Source organism: Ursus arctos, chromosome X (genome assembly GCF_023065955.2).
Source record: "Ursus arctos isolate Adak ecotype North America chromosome X, UrsArc2.0, whole genome shotgun sequence".
In the NCBI taxonomy this organism is placed as follows: Eukaryota; Metazoa; Chordata; class Mammalia; order Carnivora; family Ursidae; genus Ursus; species Ursus arctos.
This window is the reverse complement of record NC_079873.1, coordinates 87,968,433-87,988,834: the sequence shown is the minus strand read 5'-3', so window position 1 is coordinate 87,988,834 and position 20,402 is coordinate 87,968,433. Positions and strand designations below refer to the sequence as shown.

At 44.3% G+C, this 20,402-nt stretch overlaps 1 protein-coding gene across 1 annotated transcript in view; it reads left to right on the top strand.

Annotated features, from left to right (window-relative positions):
* The first annotated feature begins 1,245 nt into the window (after positions 1–1,245).
* Positions 1,246–20,402, top strand: part of LHFPL1 (LHFPL tetraspan subfamily member 1) — a 46,521-nt gene continuing 27,364 nt past the window's right edge. The window contains exons 1-3 of the mRNA XM_026478849.4: positions 1,246–1,516; positions 9,517–9,912; positions 20,107–20,205. Coding sequence (XP_026334634.1) covers positions 9,531–9,912; positions 20,107–20,205 — 481 coding nt within the window. The 5' untranslated portion in view covers positions 1,246–1,516; positions 9,517–9,530. The remainder of the gene's footprint in view (positions 1,517–9,516; positions 9,913–20,106; positions 20,206–20,402) is intronic.

Sequence of the window (20,402 nt, the reverse complement as noted above, 5' to 3'; positions counted from 1 at the left end):
ATATCTCATACACAGTTATTATGTATATGCTAATATTGACTTATTTTTGACAACACAGGGTCTAGCATTTCCTTTATACAGCCCAATATCTGAAGCAGCAATTCTTAAAGGGACATCGACTGGGAGATTATAAAACTTACCTCAGGACTCACACTGCCAAAAATCTGACATTTCACCTACTAGATCATCTGTCCCCCCCCCAGAAACTGCCTTAGCAAGCCATTATTACAGATGGCAGTGTGTTAGGGCTGGGAAAAAAAAATGATTAAAAACTGCTGATGGAAAGTAGCAAGATAGACAAATGCATGCATGCATGAATATAAGGTTGTATCACTGATAAAATGCCCAGTTGTATTCACAGCAGGCAGGATTTTAACTTCATTAAATAATTGGGGTACAATAAATCTGCCAAACTGCTAGTTCATTTACTCTCCTCTTTTAAATTATTGCCATAGAATGCTAGAAAATAGGCCTGATAACCTTTATAGCATTCTAGGCAGGCACATAGGACGTTATAGAAGTAAAGATACTTTGGACCAGTTTAATATGTTTTATTAAGTTAAACTGGTTACCATTCCTCCTTCCAACTCATTTTGTTTAGCAAAGTTCCCTATTCACAAGGCATCTGGGAGAGGAAATGGGACACATATGTGAAAAAATAACACAAGGTAGAAGGTGATAAGTTTTCCAAAATAAATATGGAGTGCCAGGGACATTCACAGGCGGGAGAGATGACATCAGGTTGGAGCAAAGCATCAGGCAGAATGCCATTAATCTCCAGACTTCTCAGTTATCTTCCCAAGCCCAAAAGCAGTTACTGGTGCTTTGGGATAAGTTAGACACTGACTTTTGGTAGTACCGTTATTTTTAAAAAGGCATTATTAAGCTTTTTCAATGTGTGATTTCAAGTTTCTTAAATGTAAAGTCATTACATCTTGGAGCCATACGTTGTACGGTTGGAGCATCAGACAATGGAAATCAGTTTGGGGAAAAAAGGTTATTCTGTCTTACTTCATGCACGCATGTGTTTTCTGCCGTTTCCAGCCACTTAGGTCTGCTACCTAATATCTATGGTGGAGATTATTTAGGGCTTTTGTGGAAAGTTAGAAAGAACCTCTATTCCTCGGCAGACATGTGAGCAGCAGATGAGGAAGTGAGACAGATACGCAGTTGCAGCGCTTGCGCACGCGCGCGCGTGTGCACACACACACACACACACACACACACACAGCTGACTTGGCAGCTGTGAGGATGGAGGTGGGGAACTCTGTGCCAGCTAAGCCCCTTCAAGAGCCTGCACGTCTGAGGCTGGATTTGAAGCCTCCAGCGTGTTTGGAGTTAATTCCCATTAGGTTGGACTCCGCCCCTCTCTCCCAAAGGTAAAGCAAGGTTTTCAGGCATCACTGCAAAGAGCAGCTGGGATTCCCATCCCCTTCTGACAAGCTGTGAGGAGAAGTTGTTTCTCAGATCTGAGTCTGAAGAGAGGAACAAGTCAATCAGCTTTCGTGGTCAGAAGGTAAATTTGCAACTTGGGCCAAATGCAATGGAATAGCTGGATAAGAAACTGCTTTTGCTCTCCCCCTGCTCAGCCCCTTTTCTCGCTTTCCTTTCTCAGGCTTCCTGTACTTTCATCTCACAGCTCAGAGAAGCTGTTTTCTTTCCTAAGAGGGCCTGGTGCATTTTTACTCCCTCATAGCCTGTTGTTTGCACAGAGGGTAAGAGGAATCCGGGTGGATTCCTATTTCATATTGACAGGGTTTGAGGACCTAAGGGTTAACTGTCAGCTGGTTTTCCCAGGAGAGTTGGTAACTTGAGGAGAGGAAGTGCATATTTCTGGGAGTGGAGGGAGGGATTTTGCTGGAACCTGTCTATAGAAGGAAGAGTGGATCCGGTTTGCTGGTGTGCTTGGTTGATCTCTTAGAATTGCCTAAATTGGGATTACGGGACCAAAATGGGGTGATGGGGTTAAGCTGAAATGCAGATGTTGAAGTCAGTCAGTGGGGCTGGAAACAAAAGATTGTATTCACTCCGTAAATATTTATGAGTTCCTACTATGTGCCAAGCATAATGATTTACAGAAAAACCTGAAATAGTTTGACTATAAATCCATTCTTGAAAAGACCACTGGGCCCAGTGGTTCCATTTTGTGGTGGGAAACTGAACACAGAAAGAAGCCGAGAGGTAAGAAGTCACTGGAAGAGTGGGGGGAGGGGAGAGAGAGGGGAGAGGAGGGATGTTCCACTTCTTGGGAGACTTCAAGTCTTCTCTATTACTTATGGTGGAATGGAATCTTTTCCAGTAGAGGGGAGAATAATGGGCACCTACCCGGGTGTTAGGTGTTTCACAGATGTCATTTTACTTGAACTATGTTTAATCATCTCCATTTTATAGATAAAACTGAAACCGTGAGGTTTTGAGTGATCCTCTCAAGTTCGCGTAACCTGTAAGGGGAAGACATCACAACCCTATCTCAGATCTGATTCCAAAATCTGGACCCTTTTCCACTAAAATAGTATTTCTCAATCTTTAGTTTCCATAAGAATCAATTGAGAATTTTTCAAAACTGCAAATCTCGTAAATTGTAATTCAGTGACTCTCAGAAGGAGTGTTACACAGTCTGCATTTTAAACAAGCACTGAGGGTGATTCTAATGCAGAGGGGTTGGGGCCACCATTTTGAGAAATGCTCTTAATATGCCACACCGCCTCTCATGTCTGCCGAAGTGGTTGGAGAAGCATCCATCCCACCTTCTTCGTATACTGGCCAGTTCACTGAATGGAGGTAGTCAGCTGAGGTGGCATTCTATTCCCCTCTGAGGCCACAGGTAAAGGGTCTACAGGGCAATAGTAGCAGGGCTGGGACCATGAACCTAAGGGTGTGGGGAGATGCAGTACCAGTTAGCCCACTGTTGCTGGGGCTTAACAGTGTCTTGCCAGAGCAGGCTGGTAGGAATGGTTTCTAACTGGTGGATGGGACTCCTAGCTGACCAAGTGATCACTGAAGGTGGTGGCATCTGTCCAGCCAGAATAAGAACTGGGATGAAGAGCTCAAATTGGCACCTCAGTTTCCAAAGCAGAAGACAAGTGGGGAGCTCAGTGAGCACCACTCTTTTTTCAGGGAAGGGAGAAGTTCATATGAAATTTAGGGAAATCATTCTAATTCTCACCTTTCCAACCTCAAACTCTGGAGACAGGGAATAGCCCATGGAGGTTCTTTGTAAGGGCTCTCTCTGTCTGCACAGCCAACTTGATTATTATTATTAGGTTGTCAGTGACTCAGCTGGTGTTCCAGCTCCACATACTCTCTAACTTCCTGCCTTCAACTTCCTCACCTGCAGGTGAACATCTCAGAGGCAAATAAATAAATAAAGCCAACACAACTAGTTTTGCTAATCTTTCTACTCCAGAATAAAAGAGGAGGGAAGAAAAGAAAAGGCTTAGAAAGAGATCAGCAAGCATGACAGCTGAGGAATTTGAGAGACAAGGCTTAGGTCAAAAGTGAAATATAAAGCAGAGTAGAATAGTGGTGCCTGGGACTGGTGGGGAGGGGGGAATAGGAACTTGTTGTTCAATGGGTATAAAGTTTCAGTCATGCTAGATAAGTAAATTCTAGAGATCTTCCATATAACTTTGTTTCTAAAATTAACAGTACAGTGTTATGCACTTTAAAATAAATTAAGAGGATAGATCTCACATTGTATTCTTAACACGCACACACACACACACACACACACACACACGCACACACACACACACAAAACCAATACATGGAACTTTTTGAAGGTTATGAATGTTTTAGTACTTTGTGGTGATGGTGGTACAAATATAAGCATATGTCCAAACTCATTGAGATGTATGCGCCAAATGTGTACAATGTTTTGTATACCAATTACACATTGATAAAGCTTTAAAAAGTGAGTTTTTCTTTGAGTCGCCAAGATACAAATGGGAGATAAAGCCCTTGGAGTAACTACATCATGAGATGATTTCAGGCATAGGAGAACTCAGAGTAACTCCCATTGCGGAGATATACAGAGGAGGAATAACTCCTGAAGGACTCAAGTGGCAGAAAATGAGGAGAGAAGTACTTGGGAAGAGGTAGTACATTCTTTTTGAGGCTGTGTCTGAAGCAGAAAGATCTAGAATATTCAGGTTCAGGCTGCTTATATACTCAACTTGATACAAGGAATCACATTGGGCAAAGACATTTCCCTGGAGTGTGGCTCTATTTACCACTGGAAACATATGCCTGTGGATCTTGCTCATTTCCTACAAAAGTCTCAACACTGAGTATGATGTATTTGTAACAGGGTTGGCAGGTAGGCAATGCACACCATCTGGGGGGCATGAGGAGAAAGGCCTGTTCCTATTCCTTTGCCAACACCAGTGCCAACAAAGCTGCTCCTCACAGACCAGTCTGAAACCAGTCGTCTTGCAGCCATGCTTTCCTTAGCAACTGCAAGTCAGAGACGCTCTTTCTGACCACTTCGTATTCTGGTTATGAACTCACTGGCTGCTTTGCCTGGACCCTGTTACATTTGATAAGGTAGTGCTTTCCTTAACTCAAAAGTTGTATGACAAGCTCAAGTGGAGAAAAAATATTTGAGTCTTTGTCTGTGAGGACTGGGGAGAAAGTGAGGTAAAGGAAAGATTGGTTTCTTTTCCTCCACCCAGAAAAAGTAAGAGCAGTTTTTCCAGTTTCACTGATACTAAGTGCCTATGTATGAGTATGTACACATGAGAGTGAAAAGGTGAGAACAAATTAAAGACTTGGCAATGAGACGCCACAGAGAGAGATAGAGTGCTCATTTTGGGGGGAAAGAGGCTAAAGGTAAGCTCCCAGCAATCTGAGTTGATTAAGGGCTCTCATCTGGAAGACTAGCCAAGCTCTTCTCCATTCCCTCTGAGGATGCGACCAAAGGAATTGGCCTTATGTTACAGCAGAAAAGGTTTCAAATGAGATGTAATGAATGATTTATTGACAGTGAGAGCTGTTAAGCTACTGAGAAAAATCGGACAGTCCCCTTTTCTAGAGTTCTTTAAAAGCAATATAGATAACCATTTGACGTATATGGCTTAGGTGGGTTTCCTGCTTCAAAAGGTTGAAGTGCTTCCTACCCTTCAGTCTGCATTAGAAGGACGACCAAAACTCTAAAGATTAGAGAGCATTAGCCTTCAGTAAGGACAGTAAGTGCAGAACACACTTCGTGCTTCCACCCTGGTTGTCACAGCTTTCGGGCCACACTCACTGCATCTTAACAACCACTCTCAGAAATAGGCACGTGACCCACTTAGAAGACAGAGAAACTAAGGGATAAGGGACCATGTGACACCTAAAGAGAGGGTCAGCAAGAATCCTATCAATGTCTTGTTACTGGACCAACTAGCAGGAGCGCCAGGGTTGAGTTCTTGGTTTCTGAAATCCAGTGTAGCTGTGTGGCTAGAATTCCAGGACAGGGAAACAGAACCATTGCATACATGACATACACGGGAAGAATAAAGATGGAATGAAGTATAGCACTGCATATGATTTTTATTTATGTGCATGCAAAGAGACTTGGCTAGTTCCTGGGAATGAACTTGGATTGCTTTGGAGGACTGTCATGGAGGGACGTCCACTGCAGGCCATACAGGAACTAAAAGCATTTGCCTGAATGCACTTCCCCGTCCGGCACCTGTGAACATGTAGCAGTGTGCCTGCCTAGACTCCACATGGCCCAATGCCTCCCTGTCCAGCCACAGGCGAAGCTGAAGTGGGACTGATTCTGTGCTCAGAAAACATTGAGCAATTGGATCTCTGAGCTCTCTTCCTTGACTGCATGAGGTAACATCTATGATTCAGAAAGGTTTACATTCAAAATACATAGGCTTCATCTCTCCATCGTTTAATGCCATGGTCCCTTTTAACTTCATATTGTTGGAGTCCTGGAGAGAGAACGCTAAAGAATTATCTGTGGCAGTGATGTTCAGCTTGCTGTCCACAGACAGTGCTGGCTCACCACACCTCTAGGCCTGCATAGGGTGACTAACTTTCCTAGTTCTGTCACTGTAAGTCCCACATCCCAGGAAATCCTTCAGTCCCAGGAGAGCTGGCATGATTGGTCATCCTAGTCCTCAGTGAAATAAGGACAGTGAGTTTTCCTGAAGTTAAATGTATTTAAATTCTGAAAGCCAATGAGTTTCTCTAAAGCTGAGCATATGAAATTTAAACTGGATTTTGTGATTCTGCCTTCTTACATCTTGGCTTCAAAATTCCATTTTAAAAATAAAATTATGGTGACAGTGGTTAGTAGTATTGTAGTTTTATAAACAGCCTGATTTGTCACAGATGATGATAATCTTTTTTTAACAATTTTTTAAAAATAAATAAAAGATTTTATTTATTGGGGCACCTGGGTGACTCAGTCGGTTAAACCTCTGACTCTTGGTTTCAGCTCAGGTCATGATCTCAGGGTCGTGAGATCGAGCCCTGCATCTAGCTCCACACTCAGCATGGAGTCTGCTTGAGATTCTTTCTCTCCCTGTTCCTCTGCCCCTCCCCAACCCCCTGCAATGCCTGCACACACACACTCTCTCTCAAAATAAAGATTGTATTTATTTATGTATTTGAGAGAGTGAGTGCGCACGCACGCATGTACACACACCAGTGGGGGAGGGGCAGAGAGAGGGAGAGAGAGAGAATTTCTAGCCACTGTGCACTGAGCATGGAGCTCGGTATGGGGCTTGATCTCACCACCCTGAGATCATGACATGAGCCAAAAACAAGAGTCTGACACTTAACCGACTGAGCCACCCAGGTGCCCCCAGATGATCATAATCTTATGTCAGAACCCCACCTCTTATTTCTAATATAGTCTAGGTAACACTCACTGATACAGTTTTTTTCTCCACCTGAAATTCTCTGCCCTTCTACTGGTTGTCATACTGGGACTTTTGATCTCAAGGTGATGACATTTATGGGCAACATATGGGGTTGGTTCTGACTAGAGTTGCTAAGCTTGAAACAGCTAATTCTCTTGTTCCGCTGGTTTCCACACTGCTTAGAGAAAGTGGCCTTCCTCCTACCTTCCCAGTCTGTCTCTCTAACTCTTTCTCCATTACTAAACATTTTTTGGAATCCTGGCTGGGAAACCATGGAGACCTTTCATCGTAATACCATTGGGGTGATAAAGGAGAACATGGGGGGAAGGCGGTGGGTGAATGAGAGGTGGGAAGTCATGGCTGTGCCATTAAAGTACTATGCAACCTTGGGCAAGTCACTCAGTTTTCTGACCCTCACCGTGCTCATTTGTACATTGAGGGTGACACCTTACCCAACAGGGAAGGTCGTTGGGCAGAGTTCATGAAATAATGGCTTGGGAAGGGAATAGGATGATGCAGCCCTAAGCGTTTGTCAGCTGGTTTCCTCTCATCCTGCCGCCTGGCTTCTTCACCGGCAAGTGAGACCATAACAGAAGGTTGCTTGCACTTTTCATAATCTTACAAACTCTAATATAACAAGCAGAGGCATGACCTCATTGCGGCCAAGCATACCTGTTTTCTAACAGCAATTACTTAAAACTAGTTCCACTTCTCCTCCCATTGGCTTTCAATCCCTCATCACATCTTCTTCTTACCCCGCCCCCCTCAGGCACAAAGCCTCATTCCCAGGGGCCCAGCTCAGGGCACTTTCTTCCCAAGCCCTAGCATTCCAAAGTAAGCACCTGCAATGTATGATCTCTTCTCCCTTCCTGCACAAAACACATAGCACACAATACATGTGTTTCAGGAGGGGAATTGTGGTGGACTGAAAACAGAGAGTTATGCTAAGAATCAAATAACTGGGCTCTGGTCTGGCCAGTGTACCTCACTAGCCCTTTACCCTTGGGTAAATCACTTCCTCTTCGGATTCCAGTCTGCAAAGTGATGGGGGGAGGGGTGTTAGTACTACATGGTAGAAGCGTACTGGCCCAGGAATCTGCAGATCGGGTTTCTTATTCCGGCTTTGCTGCTTGCTAACTTATTCTGTGACTTGGGGGAAATGATTTCCTCCCTTACTGGGCCATGCTCCCCCATATGTAAAACAAGAAGGTTGAATTAGGTGATTCATTAAGGTCCCTGCCAGCCTGGAAATTGGCTGCTTCTATGAAATGGGTTTCATTAGACAAACATGAGTTGGAGTTTCTACTCTGTGTGAGGCACTGTTTAATGGTGCTTGGGAAAAGGCCTACAGCTGGGCATAGTCCTCGAGACCCTGAGTACAACTGCTGCTTGTTCCTGACAATGTCCCAGACTGGCAGTATTGTAGCCCCGTATAGCCAGTGCCTGTACCCCCCTTACCTTGTGTCCCCCACTGCTGAACCCCACTCCCACCACCTGTAGCTTTAAGAAACGGTGATGAATCATGGAGATGGTTCCGAAATATACTCCACCATCTGCCTGCTGGAGACATTCACAGTGCTGTCATCAAGCTGCAGTGTGGTCTCTGCCCTAATTGAGGCCAGAAAGCAATGGCAGATTAATGGAGTTGGGAGGGAAGTGGTTGATTTTCGACAGAGGGGTCTGTGAAAGCCATTTGTGAGCTGGGCTGTGGAGATTAGATCTGAAAAAACTCTCAGTGTCTTGAATCTGAGATTACTTATTTCAGAAAGCACCTTGAAAGGTCCTTACATCTATATACGTATGTTCCTACTGCCAGGCAGGGGCTACCTAATCCATTTCAGAGAAAGGAGAAGCTTTCCTGACTATACTGAGCAAGGGATGAGGCAGGTTTTCTTAGTAGCCTGTTTAGAGTTAAACAGCTCTCCCTGGTTGGAAAGTTGCCTCCCATATTGTTTTTTGGGAAAAGTGACGGAACAGTGCTCACTCCGTGACAAGCGTCGGGTGTAAGACAGGCACCCCTAGTTTTATTCTACACATTTCAACCCCATGAACAGCTCATATTGATGCACTACATAGGTCACATGGGCACATCCTGTAACTCCATAGTGAGCTCTGCTTCCCATGTCTCCCTTCAAGGAGAGGCAGCCCCATGAGTTGTCTTCCTTCTTCCTTCATTCTCTGAAAGCAACTTGGTTTCTGACCCTCTTGAGAGATCATCTCCTTCCAGGCCCCCAGGCTAGCAAGGCCATTCCACTGGAAGCTGAGGATTCTCTGGGCTGCCTTGGTTTCATTCCGGCTTCAGCTCCTGCCACTCGTTTCATGCTAGATGTCAAGAGTTGAAAGCTGTCCAATTAGGCTGCATTTGAGTTGGCAGAACAGTCACTAATTCAGTTCTATGGTTCTTCCATTGCAGCCTAGAGAGCCTAGAACTCTGAATCAGGTGGGAGGAAGGGAAGATGGGAAAAGTGCTGGAAAGTGGAATCCTAGAAGGACCTAAATGGGCCTCGAGAGAATAATCTTATCCAAAAGCAATGGCCAGGTGGTCCATAAATGAGCCCTAGGACTGGCCAGCCAGAGGAAAAATAGGTCAATGGAGCCTACATGCTAACTTTCTGCATTCGGTGCTGTGACCCCACTCATCTCCCCATCCCTGCAGAGAAACCTGGGACCATGAGGAGCAGCCTGACCCTGGTGGGGACCCTCTGGGCCTTCCTGTCCCTTGTTACTGCTGTGGCCAGTTCTACCAGTTACTTCCTGCCTTACTGGCTCTTTGGATCCCAGCTGGGGAAGCCAGTGTCATTCAGCACATTCCGGAGGTGCAACTACCCTGTGCGGGGAGAGGGGCACAGTCTGATCATGGTGGAAGAGTGTGGGCGCTATGCCAGCTTCAGTGCCATCCCAAGCCTGGCCTGGCAGATGTGCACGGTGGTGACAGGAGCCGGCTGTGCTCTGCTGCTCCTCGTGGCACTGGCTGCTGTCCTGGGCTGCTGCATGGAGGAGCTCATCTCCAGAATGATGGGACGTTGCATGGGAGCAGCACAGTTCGTGGGAGGTAAGACTGTTGCTGGGGTTGGGTAGGTTGTGGAGTTTGGTGGTGGGAGTGGCGGTGGGACGTGTTTCTTTATGGAGAAACCCACTCTCAGCCCCTCCCCTTTATCCAACCCAAAGGCTATGAATGGGGACTCATTTGAAACACCTAGCCTAGGCGTCCCCAAGGGGCCATCTATACCAGGACTTTATTCACAGCAAAATTGGCTAGCAGCAACGTTGACATCTGGTTTGTTAGCCCTCCATTTTTATCACCTTCTTCTGCATGAACAGTGCCCATTTAATGATATTATCCAGGTCCACTTGCCAGGGACAGCAACATATACTCTAAATACACTTGATCTCTAAGAGCCTTGATCTCTGATAGTTATCTCAGAGGACAGTGATAGATATAGATGCAAGTGCTAATTACTAGCAAGTTTGATGTACAGTCCTCGCCGAAGAAATATAGCTCTAAAAGTGAAATGCTAGGTACCAGACAGACTGTAGGTGACTGCTAATTTGGCCTACATCTAAGGTTAGCCCTGTCTGGTAGCCATTAGCAGTCTATCCCAATTTCTTAGGGCCCTGACCACCCTACTTATTTTTCCCTCATTCAGTCTCCCTCTAAATTTAGTGCAGAAGACGTGGGATGCTGGTAATGCATAGATGGGCCAGGAAAGGGCCAAATGCAAAAATGGCAACTGCAGGAAGGCACCAGGGGCAGTTTAATTTGAACTTTATAAGAAGAAAAAGCAAGTTTAGACAGACAGGCAAATCTGTGTGTGAATATGTGAATGATATTTTATACCGGGATGGTGCACTGGGAAAACGTGCTAGTAGAACCTACTGCTGAAGTGGTGGTCGTTGCTCAGGAAGTTTTAGAATCATTACTCAATTTATGATCATTATCATCTCCATTAGCAGTATAGTGTGGTGACTGGAGCCAGGAAACTTGGATCCCACTTCTGGCTCTTGCCCTGGGTTGCCCTCTGGCCATGGGCAAATGACAGTGGCCTTTCCTGTGTTCATCTCCCTTCCTTCTTTGAATTTGTTCATTGGCAAGATAGCGCAGATCCTAATTTTCTTTCTTCTCTCTAATGACTGTATTTAGGTGGCCACAGAGTGAGGTGATAGTGGTGAACAAAAACAGTGGTTCTCAACAGGGGCTGATTCTCACCCCACCCTGGACATTTGGTAATCTCTTTGTGACAATTTTGATTACCACAACTCGGGGGGTGTGCTATTGACATCCAGTGGGTAAAGGTGAGGGAACAAGAACACGACAGCTTTCCACTTCTAATGACAAAGAAGTATCCAGCGCAAAATGTCAATAGTGCCAAGGTCAAGAAACCCTGAGCTAAGATATCATGGTTTCCTGACCTGCTTATAAAAAAGTGCCAGAATCTTTTGGTTGTGCCAGTTAAGGTGATATTTTTTTCTGGTTCCCTCTTTCCTCAGACTCACTGTGAAAGTTTTAAATATGAATGGACACTCTAGCCTCCCTTATCTCTGAATTTTTCCACTCTTTAGCTACTAATGGTTTCCTGGCCATATTGGAAAATCATTAGATTAGCTTCTTTCTTCCCTCTTGAAAACCATGGTACAGAACCAATTACTAAGGCTGGTCTAAGCCAATGACTTTGTCTCCCTTCAGGGCCTCTACGGATATTACAAATGAACCTTAAAAAGGCTCACTTTTCATCTGAATTCTTGGGCATGCTATACATAGCTCAGCACTTTTATGGACACGTTATTTCAGGAGATGACACTTAACTGGCAGAAGAAAGGAGTGGTCTTTTCAACTCATATTCATAGTCTGAGGGCCCAGTTCATTGCTTGGCACAGAGCAGGTGTTCAGTAACTATAAAAGAATGAATACACAGCTAAGACAATGTTTAGTGTATGTTGGGATAAGTTGGACATGTGAGAGCTGGGTTCATTCACATCCCATCCTTTTTTTTCTGGGCTTCCATTCAGGCGGGTTAGCACCCTGAGTCCTTTTCTCTTCTGATCTGAGAGTGGCAACTTAGCTTCACGTGGATCTCTAAGAGTTGCCAGCAGAGAGTGAGGAAGGGTTAACTGGTAGGAATCAGAAGGCCAGTAGCAACAGCTTCCATCAGGCTCCAACCATTAACAGTGGCTCCCGTTCCCAGTTTGCTTGGGCTTGGCTGAGACTTTTACGAAAACCTTGTGGTTCTCCATATGATACATTTTAGTTGATCCCACTTCCTTGGTCGAGAAAATCAAAGGAAATTCTTGAGGAGATATGTGGGTAGGTCATGGAGCTTTAGACACTCACAGACTGAGTGGGGAAGAACTTTGGCTGAGTGGCGAGTGTCATACAGAGGAAGTCAGAACATCAGTACCCTTTTCATCTCATACGATTCCCCATATAGAATGATTCCCCTCTGACCTGTGCTCAGAGGAACATGGTCACAATATTTATACTTAGAGGAAGGATTTTAAAGTTAAAGAATAAAATTTGGCAGCAGTCATGGAAGGAGTCAAGACCCAAGGCATGGTAGTACAAGGTTTATCCCTGGATATGTGAATGATATTGGGCAGGTTGCTAAATTCCAACAGCTTCCTCATCTGTAACACCAGCCAAATAAGGGTCATTCTTACTGCCTTTTTAGAAACTGGTGCCTGTGAACGTTACATCAGATGTGAAGGAATGGTGAAGACTGGATGTATCATATTTTCTAGGAGCCCCCTGGCACACGAGCATTACCCAGGGGTCTTTATAGACCTTGGATCTGACGTCTTGGAGATACCCTCTGCCAGTGTCAGGAAGCCAAACCTTAACAGCATGTTTAGCACCACGGATAAAAGACACAAGAGAAAGAGCTGTGAGGGTTAAGTTTAAGCTTGTTGTTCAGCTGAGGGGAATTGATTTTGTTGCTCCAGGCCTGGCGGCTTCTCGGCAGCTAGCGCATTAACTGAAATACATCAGGGGGTGGAGCCAATTTGTTTTAGGTCTGGTTTATCTCTGCCAGACCCCAAACCACTGAAGAGATGGAGTATCCATTAAGAACTACCCCCTCCCCCTCCTGACTCTTGTTCCCCAGTTTGGCAGCAGCCCACAGAGATGAACGGTGGGAAGTGGGAGAGACAGGAAGAAATAAAGAGCTGCTGGCCTGAGTCAGACTTAGCAAGGTGACCTGATGGGGCCCTTGGGTCCCATTTGTTCCACCTGCAGCTGATCCAGCTGGACAAGCCTAGGGTCCAGAGAGCCTTCCACAGGGACCTTCATGCCCTGCTCCAACCGGTGAAGGAAACATCTGGCCAGGAGATTATTTCAACCCTGGGGCTCCTGAGGTTTCCAACCAGCTGGCCCCTGGTCCCTGAGAACAAGGTCATTATTCACATTCCCCTGTGTATACATATGCAAGATGCTTGTGAATTGTTCTCTATCTTCAGTGAGAGCTAAACAAAGAAGAAATAGTTGAGAAGTAAATATAAGGAACTTCTTGGCAGGAAAAAGTGTAAGATCTTGGATCGGGTTACTTGAGGGAGGCCAAGAATCTTTCTAGAGTAGGGAATGTATCAGGATCACCTGGAGTGCTTAAAAAAATGTGGACTCCCCATCTCTCCCATCCTCTTTCCCATTCTGATATACATAGCAACAGGTGGAAGTCTGGTGTTTTGAAAAATCTCTCCAGTGACTCTGATGTGTATGCTGTGTTCCCTTTCCCCAACCCAAGTGAGAACCATCACCCTGGACATTTTTTTTTCTTTAAGGAGATATAATTCAACATGCCCAGACAGGCACCAGTGTTTTTTTTCCATGTAAGGTCCTAATGCTACATGCTTCAAACTCAATGAAAGCTGCTACTGGAGACAGATCACTGAGAACCTGAATCAAGGCAAGGGAGCTATTTTTCTAAAAACCATTATCTTCTCTGGAAACCATGCATTTCCTGAAAAATCCTTCAGAGTTTCACTGGCATCATTTAATTTATACTTACCGTGCTGAACAAGGATAAAAGTGGCTTTCTGTTTGGGAAAATAGTATTTAAAGGAGTTAAGCTACTAGCAAATACTTAAATGTAGCAAATTGGAGCAAAGTGAGAATATGGGTCAGGGCTCCTGACTCTCAGCCCTGGGCTTTATGCACTGGTGCTATTGATTTTTCCTTTTCCCCTTGAAGATGAAATGCTATCACAATGTTTTTCAGAGTGGTCCATGAACCACTTTGTAGAAGAATTATTACCTGGGGTGCTTGTTAGCGCCATTCTAAGCCTACCGAATCAGGACTGATGCCTTCTTCTCTGTGTTTTACACAGCTTCTCAGACTGATTTATTTTTTAAAATATAGTATAAAATAGTTCAGATGTATGCACCACTCAGCTTAAGAAATAGAATATTACCAATACAGTTAGAGTCTCCTTCATATCCTGATCATATTCCCTTGTTCCTACAGCAAAGATAACTACTGTCTTTGATTTGTTATTTATCATTCTCCAGCATGATTCCAGTACAGGCTAAAATTTGAGAACCTCTGCTCAGTTTCATTCATAATGTTGCTTTTTCCTAGAACTCCCTTTTCTTCCATCTCTGTCTATAAACATCTGCTTATCTCTCAAAGTTCATGTCAAATGACAGCCTCTGTGTGAAGCCTCCGCTGATCTACTTTAAATATCTCTCACAAAAGTAAATTGTCTTATAACTCTGAGAGAGAATATGGGGTCAAATGAATGGGAGAGTTGAGTGGGGAGCTCCCTGGGAAGGGGAAGCTGAGATTATAGCTGGAGGGCAGACTTACACATTTTCTGCTGTGTTTGAGTTGAAGTTGCTCTAGAAGGAATAAATTGAGCAAATTAATAACAAATTAACCCATACTAGACTTCTGCTCCCGTAGTAAATTCAAACTACCTAATAACCATATTTGGACACATATTTGGGGATCGGGTGGGGAGTGTAACAAAATGATTGCACACTCAGTATTTGTACTTGTGAATGGATGTGGGGGGAATGCAGGGGGTTGGTAACACCCAGGGAGGGGGCTTTCTCTGCCCAGAGACAAAGATTTTGGCATTTGCCTAATGGAGCATGTGCAGTTAGGAGGAGGTTATACAACTGTTGGGATATGGGGAAGTAGTAATTCTGGCATCAGGGGAAGGTTCGCTGTAGCTGGGAAGTAGCTGCAAGGAGGGTTCCAGGTTCTGTCCAAGAAGGTGAGTCTGAGGGTTTGTATGGGAGTTGAGGTTGCCTGCCATAAGGGCTGAAACAGAGTAGAGTGTTTAACTCCGGGTCTCCGCTTGGTCAGAGAAGTGAATTCAAACCATAGCAACCATGTTTGGGGAGGACATTTCTTTTTTTTTTTTTTTAAAGATTTTATTTATTTATTTGACAGAGATCGAGACAGCCAGCGAGAGAGGGAACACAAGCAGGAGGAGTGGGAGAGGAAGAAGCAGGCTCATAGCAGAGGAGCCTGATGTGGGGCTCGATCCCATAACGCCGGGATCACGCCCTGAGCCGCAGGCAGACGCTTAACCGCTGTGCCACCCAGGCACCCCTGGGGAGGACATTTCATACATTTTGCAATAGGGGATTCTTGTGGAAAGAAAAGCTGAGGAAGGGAAACAAGATGGCAGCCCCAGTGGTCACTGTATAGTAGGGAAGTAAGGATAGTAACATACTCTAAAGAGCTTTTGTTCCCCTTTCTAGAGGCAGATGAAAATGAGAAGGTACCCAGCTGAACCAAGGGACATATGTGTTTAGAGGGCTAATAAAACTAGCAATAGTACCTAGAGAAGTGGGAGCTGGGGCTACAGCTCGTATGTGGCAGGGCTGGGATTTAAACTAGTTTTCTCTGCCATCAGAGCTGCTGTTCTTCATATTTTTAGTGGTGTTTTTCTTGAGTGTTGGTACTAGAACCAGATGCACCAGCATCACTAGGATGCTTTTGAAATGCATATTCCTAGGCTACAGTGAACGAATCAAATATCTGTGGTGAAGGCCCAAGATTCTACATTTTTTTTAAATAAGCCCCACTCTTCCAGAAGGTGGCAAGTCCTGGCACTGGCAAATGACTTCTGCATTTCTATTTGAAGCTCATCTTCAAAATCCCAAATTGATGAGAACTGTTGGAAACAAACATAATTGAGAATAAATTACCCTGTGACTTAATTTTTAAAATACGTCTCCCAGGACACGTCTTTCTCTAGCTATGAGCAAATGTGATGGAATCAGCTGTCAGTTACAAGTCAAACATCTCCACGAAGCATGTGTACAACCTACTGCGCTCATCTGTCTAAAAGGCAGGAGGGAGGATAGGGGATGGGAGGAGTAGGAGGGCTGGTTGGGTAGAGTGTGGAGCCACACGCACTGGGGCAGAACACATGCCTGGCCAAGATTTCTAGTCTCTGGCTTGGTGCCTACAAAACATTGCAAGATAACAACTCCAACCAGGAAGCTTTTGAATCGAGCCCTGTTGAGCATTTGACTTTTCAGCTGTATTTTTTATGAGCACAAAGAGGTGAGGAAGAAATTAGCATGGAGAATACAGGTGGAAAGTGAGAGAGGAGTCATAGGGAGAGGCTGCTGTTTAATAAAAATCATTTTTTGTCAAACCTTCTTATATGCTAGGCACTTTCTAAGTATTATTTCTTGAAACAGCCCTCTAAGATGGAGTACTATTATTCTCATTTTAAAGGCAAAATAACTGAGGCACAGAGAGATTAAGTGACTTGCCTAAAGTCACACAGACTCTAGGTGGCAGAGTTGGAATTTGAACTTTGATCTAGACTGACTACAGAACCCGTTCTTTTTTCCCATCTTATTAAAATATAATTGACACATAACACTGTGGGAGTTTAAGGTGTACAACGTGATGATTGGATACACATATATATTGTGAAATGATTACCGTAATAAAGTTGGATAACACATCCATCACCTCACGTCATTATGGTTTTTTTTGTGTGTGGTGAGAACATTTAAGATCTACTCTCTTAATAACTTTCAAATATATAATACAGTGTTGTTCTCTGAAGCCATTGTGTTGTGCTCTCTGGATCTAATGCCTATAAGATTCCTAGTACTTGCTAGAGATATTCTTGTCAAAAGGTGGTCATTTCTGGATGCCTGTCTCTAGAACAGCAGAGCTTCTAAGGATTGCTGATCGCTCTGATTAGTGGGGAAAAGTGTTGCCAGTAACTGGCTATGTGACCATAGCTAATCGCTTTCCCTCTCTGAGTCTCAATATCCACATTTGTAATGGGGACGGATTGGAGTAGGTAATCTCCAGAAGCCTTTCCCTCTCTAAGATTCTATGGCTGTATCAGGTGTCTAGGATGATCTCCCATCCCAGCTATGAAGATCCCTTCAGAAGGCTTCCCCCTTGGGTAGCGTGGGCAAAGGAAGATGTCTGTCAGGTAACCAGAGCATACTCTGAAACAGATGCATTTATTGGGCACTCATTATGTACCAGGTACCAAGGGTTCCTCCTTTCCAGGAACACACACTTTAGTGAGGGAAGCAGACCTCAATCAGTTGTGAAGCATATATTGTCACAGGATATTTTAATCACAGGAGTAAGCACAGGGTGCTGTGGGAACAGAGAGAAGGAATATGTAACTTAGCCTGGGGGTGGCACCTTGGGGATATTGAGAAAGGCTTCCTGGAGGAGGTAATTCCTGACCTGAGCTGCTCAACATGGTACGGTCTGAGAAACAAGAGGGGGCTGAGGAAAGTAGAAGGTTCCCCTTGCCATGTTGAGACAGACACTTGGCCAGCACTAATACCTTCTTGAGAAATCAGAGTTCATGCCAGTCTCAGGGTTCTGAATGTGGAGGTTGGAAAGCAGAACTGCTGTTCTTTTATAAACTTATGTTCTTTTCTTCCTAGTTTGTGTGGAAAAGCTCACTTTTTAGTAACTCTTCCCTCAAAGGATATATATACTAGAAGCAGGAAAAGGCTTAGATTTCATTTCCAATTTTGTCCTTAACCCATTGTGCATACTCTGGGCTCCATTTTCTGACTCATACCTCCTCATCTCTTAGGATTTCAGTTTATCTGTGGTACAAACAAACGAACAAAACAGAAGAACCCCTAAACAAATAGGAGTCTTGTTCCATTGCCATTGGATAAATTCCAGAGCCTAGAAAAGTCTTTGAGTGACCAGTTTCATTTCCTTTAAGACTATGAGACAGATAAGAATGTCTTCTAATTTTAAGCATTCCACTGAAGGGAATTTCTAGCCTTAATTGGTCATTCTTTTAGTTTCTAAACACTCTCTCACTGTCAGAAAGTTATCACTGTTTTCTTATTTAAACCTTTCTCTTTTTTAAAAAGATTTTTATTTATTTATTTGAGAGAGAGAGGAAGAGAGCACAAGCAGGGGGAGGGGCAGAGGGAGAGAGAGAAGTGGGTTCCCTGCTCAGATGGTGGGCTAGATCCCAGGACCCCACGATCATGACCTGAGCTGAAGGCAGACACTTAACTGACTGAGCCACCCAGGTGCCCCTATTTAAACCTTTCTTGCTATTTCTTAAGGCCCTCATCTTTTTCTCTGGACTCACTGAATATTGAGAAAAGCTGGTTGCATGTTGCAGACAAGCTTAGAGTACTTTGTGACCTTCTTCCGAAAGGATTCATCTTAAGACAAAGTGGGCTTATTAGTTTCTCAGAGTGTATCTGGAATCTTCCTCAGTGGAGAAAGAGAGGTGTAGGTGAAACCAGTAGTCCCGGGAGTAGTCTGCTTTTCACTGTCCAGCTGAGCCTGGGAGCTCTGGAACCTCTAAATATACCATTCATTCATCATCGATCGAACACCTTCTCTGCGGAGGTTCTGTGTTATGTACTAGTTTCTGCATTTATATTCGTGGCACATGACCTTCCCATAACCTTTGGTGTGGCACCCGAGTATAGTGTTCTTGTTATTAGGCTCTCTTTGTTGCAAGTAGCAGAGACTCACTTGAGTTCTCTCACTAAAAGGGAGTTTATTATAACACAAGGAAAGTGGAACTGGAAAGCCATTGGGAAGGACTGGATTTTCGCTACCTCTTTTCAGGGTGAGAATGGAGTTTTTCACCATGGTGTGTCTGCTTCATGCCACTGTATCCTCTTCCTCTAGCAATCAGTTCACTCAGCTTCCCCAGAATTGATGTCTGCTCATAACTTTGGATTGAATTTGGTTTCAGCTTGACACAGACTTGATTCTACTTCTTGGTGTTTTTTCCGTAACTTCTGCTCTATCTGCTAACTAGCTCAGCATCTCTGTTTCTTGATTAAAATTTCCAGAAAGAAGAATCTGGCCCAGTTCATCTCTTCATCATCTCTTCGTGCCAGGTTATGATGTCACCCATCACTGATCAGCCAATGAATTTTATTGCTTTTGTGTCAGGTGTCAATGCTTAGTCCAATCCACTGTCACCAAAGGCACGGGGTGGGGGGGGGTCTTAGGTTATAAAAGATAAACCTAGGCAGTAAGCCAGAGCTGGGGATGAGGCAGTTGCCCTTAGAAGGCAGTGTCAGCAAGCAGACCCAGATTTGTACCTCTCATTGGAAGAGCAAGGTTATCACTAAGATCCCACAGTTTCTCTCTAGTGACCAGATAACCTAAACAAAATGGACATGAAGACAAGGGGCACAGTGGAAGGTATTGGAAGCCAAATAAAGGAGAAATGCTTAGCATGAAGCTGGAATGATTTCTCAGAATAAGAAAGTATTCTGGAAGAGGGATTGTGGTGCCCTCCTCACCAGGAGAAGCCTACCCAACGTGTATGCTTTCTATAGATCTCAGTCTGGCAGCTGAGTCCAAGTGATAGAAATTATGACCTACCTTCAACTAGCAGGGACCTATTTGACTCTTAGAAAAGGCTACATTTTAGGAAAGAGTAGCAGTCTCTACATTATTATTCTTTGAAAATCAGACCAAGGTAGAAGAGGAGTCTGACTGGGGAGGCCACTTGGCTTTATAAGTCATCGTCAAAAACATCTGGGCTGTAAAAAGTACACTGGCTTGTCTCAATTCCTAAAACTGCCCTTTCTTTATAAGTTGTTCCCTCTACTATCTACAGCAACTCACTGCCTATGGCATGGCAAAGAAATCTTGTTGAGTTGGTAGTGTCATAGATATTTAGGGTTAAAGGGGAATGGTAAACAGTGAACAGAAGAGGTAGAAGTTGAGCTGAGCTAGTCCAGAGAGAAATTTTGGGTGACAGAAGACCTGTGGTATGTTTTCTACTTATATGTATGCTTTTCTTTCCAGGGCTGCTGATAAGCTCAGGCTGTGCATTATACCCCTTAGGATGGAATAGCCCGGAGATAATGCAAACATGTGGGAATGTCTCCAATCAATTTCGGTTAGGTAAGGTGGCCTGGGCAGGATGGCAGTGATGGTTCATTTGGGAATCTAGTATTCAAAGTGCTTTACCTCTTGGAGGGGACTCTGCTTGCTAGTGGTGCTTGTCTGAGTCTCTGTCATTATGTTGGCTTGTGGGAAGTGGTGGCTTGGCCAGATTCATTTGGCCTTGCTAACTCACAAAGGACTTAAACTCCTCTTTT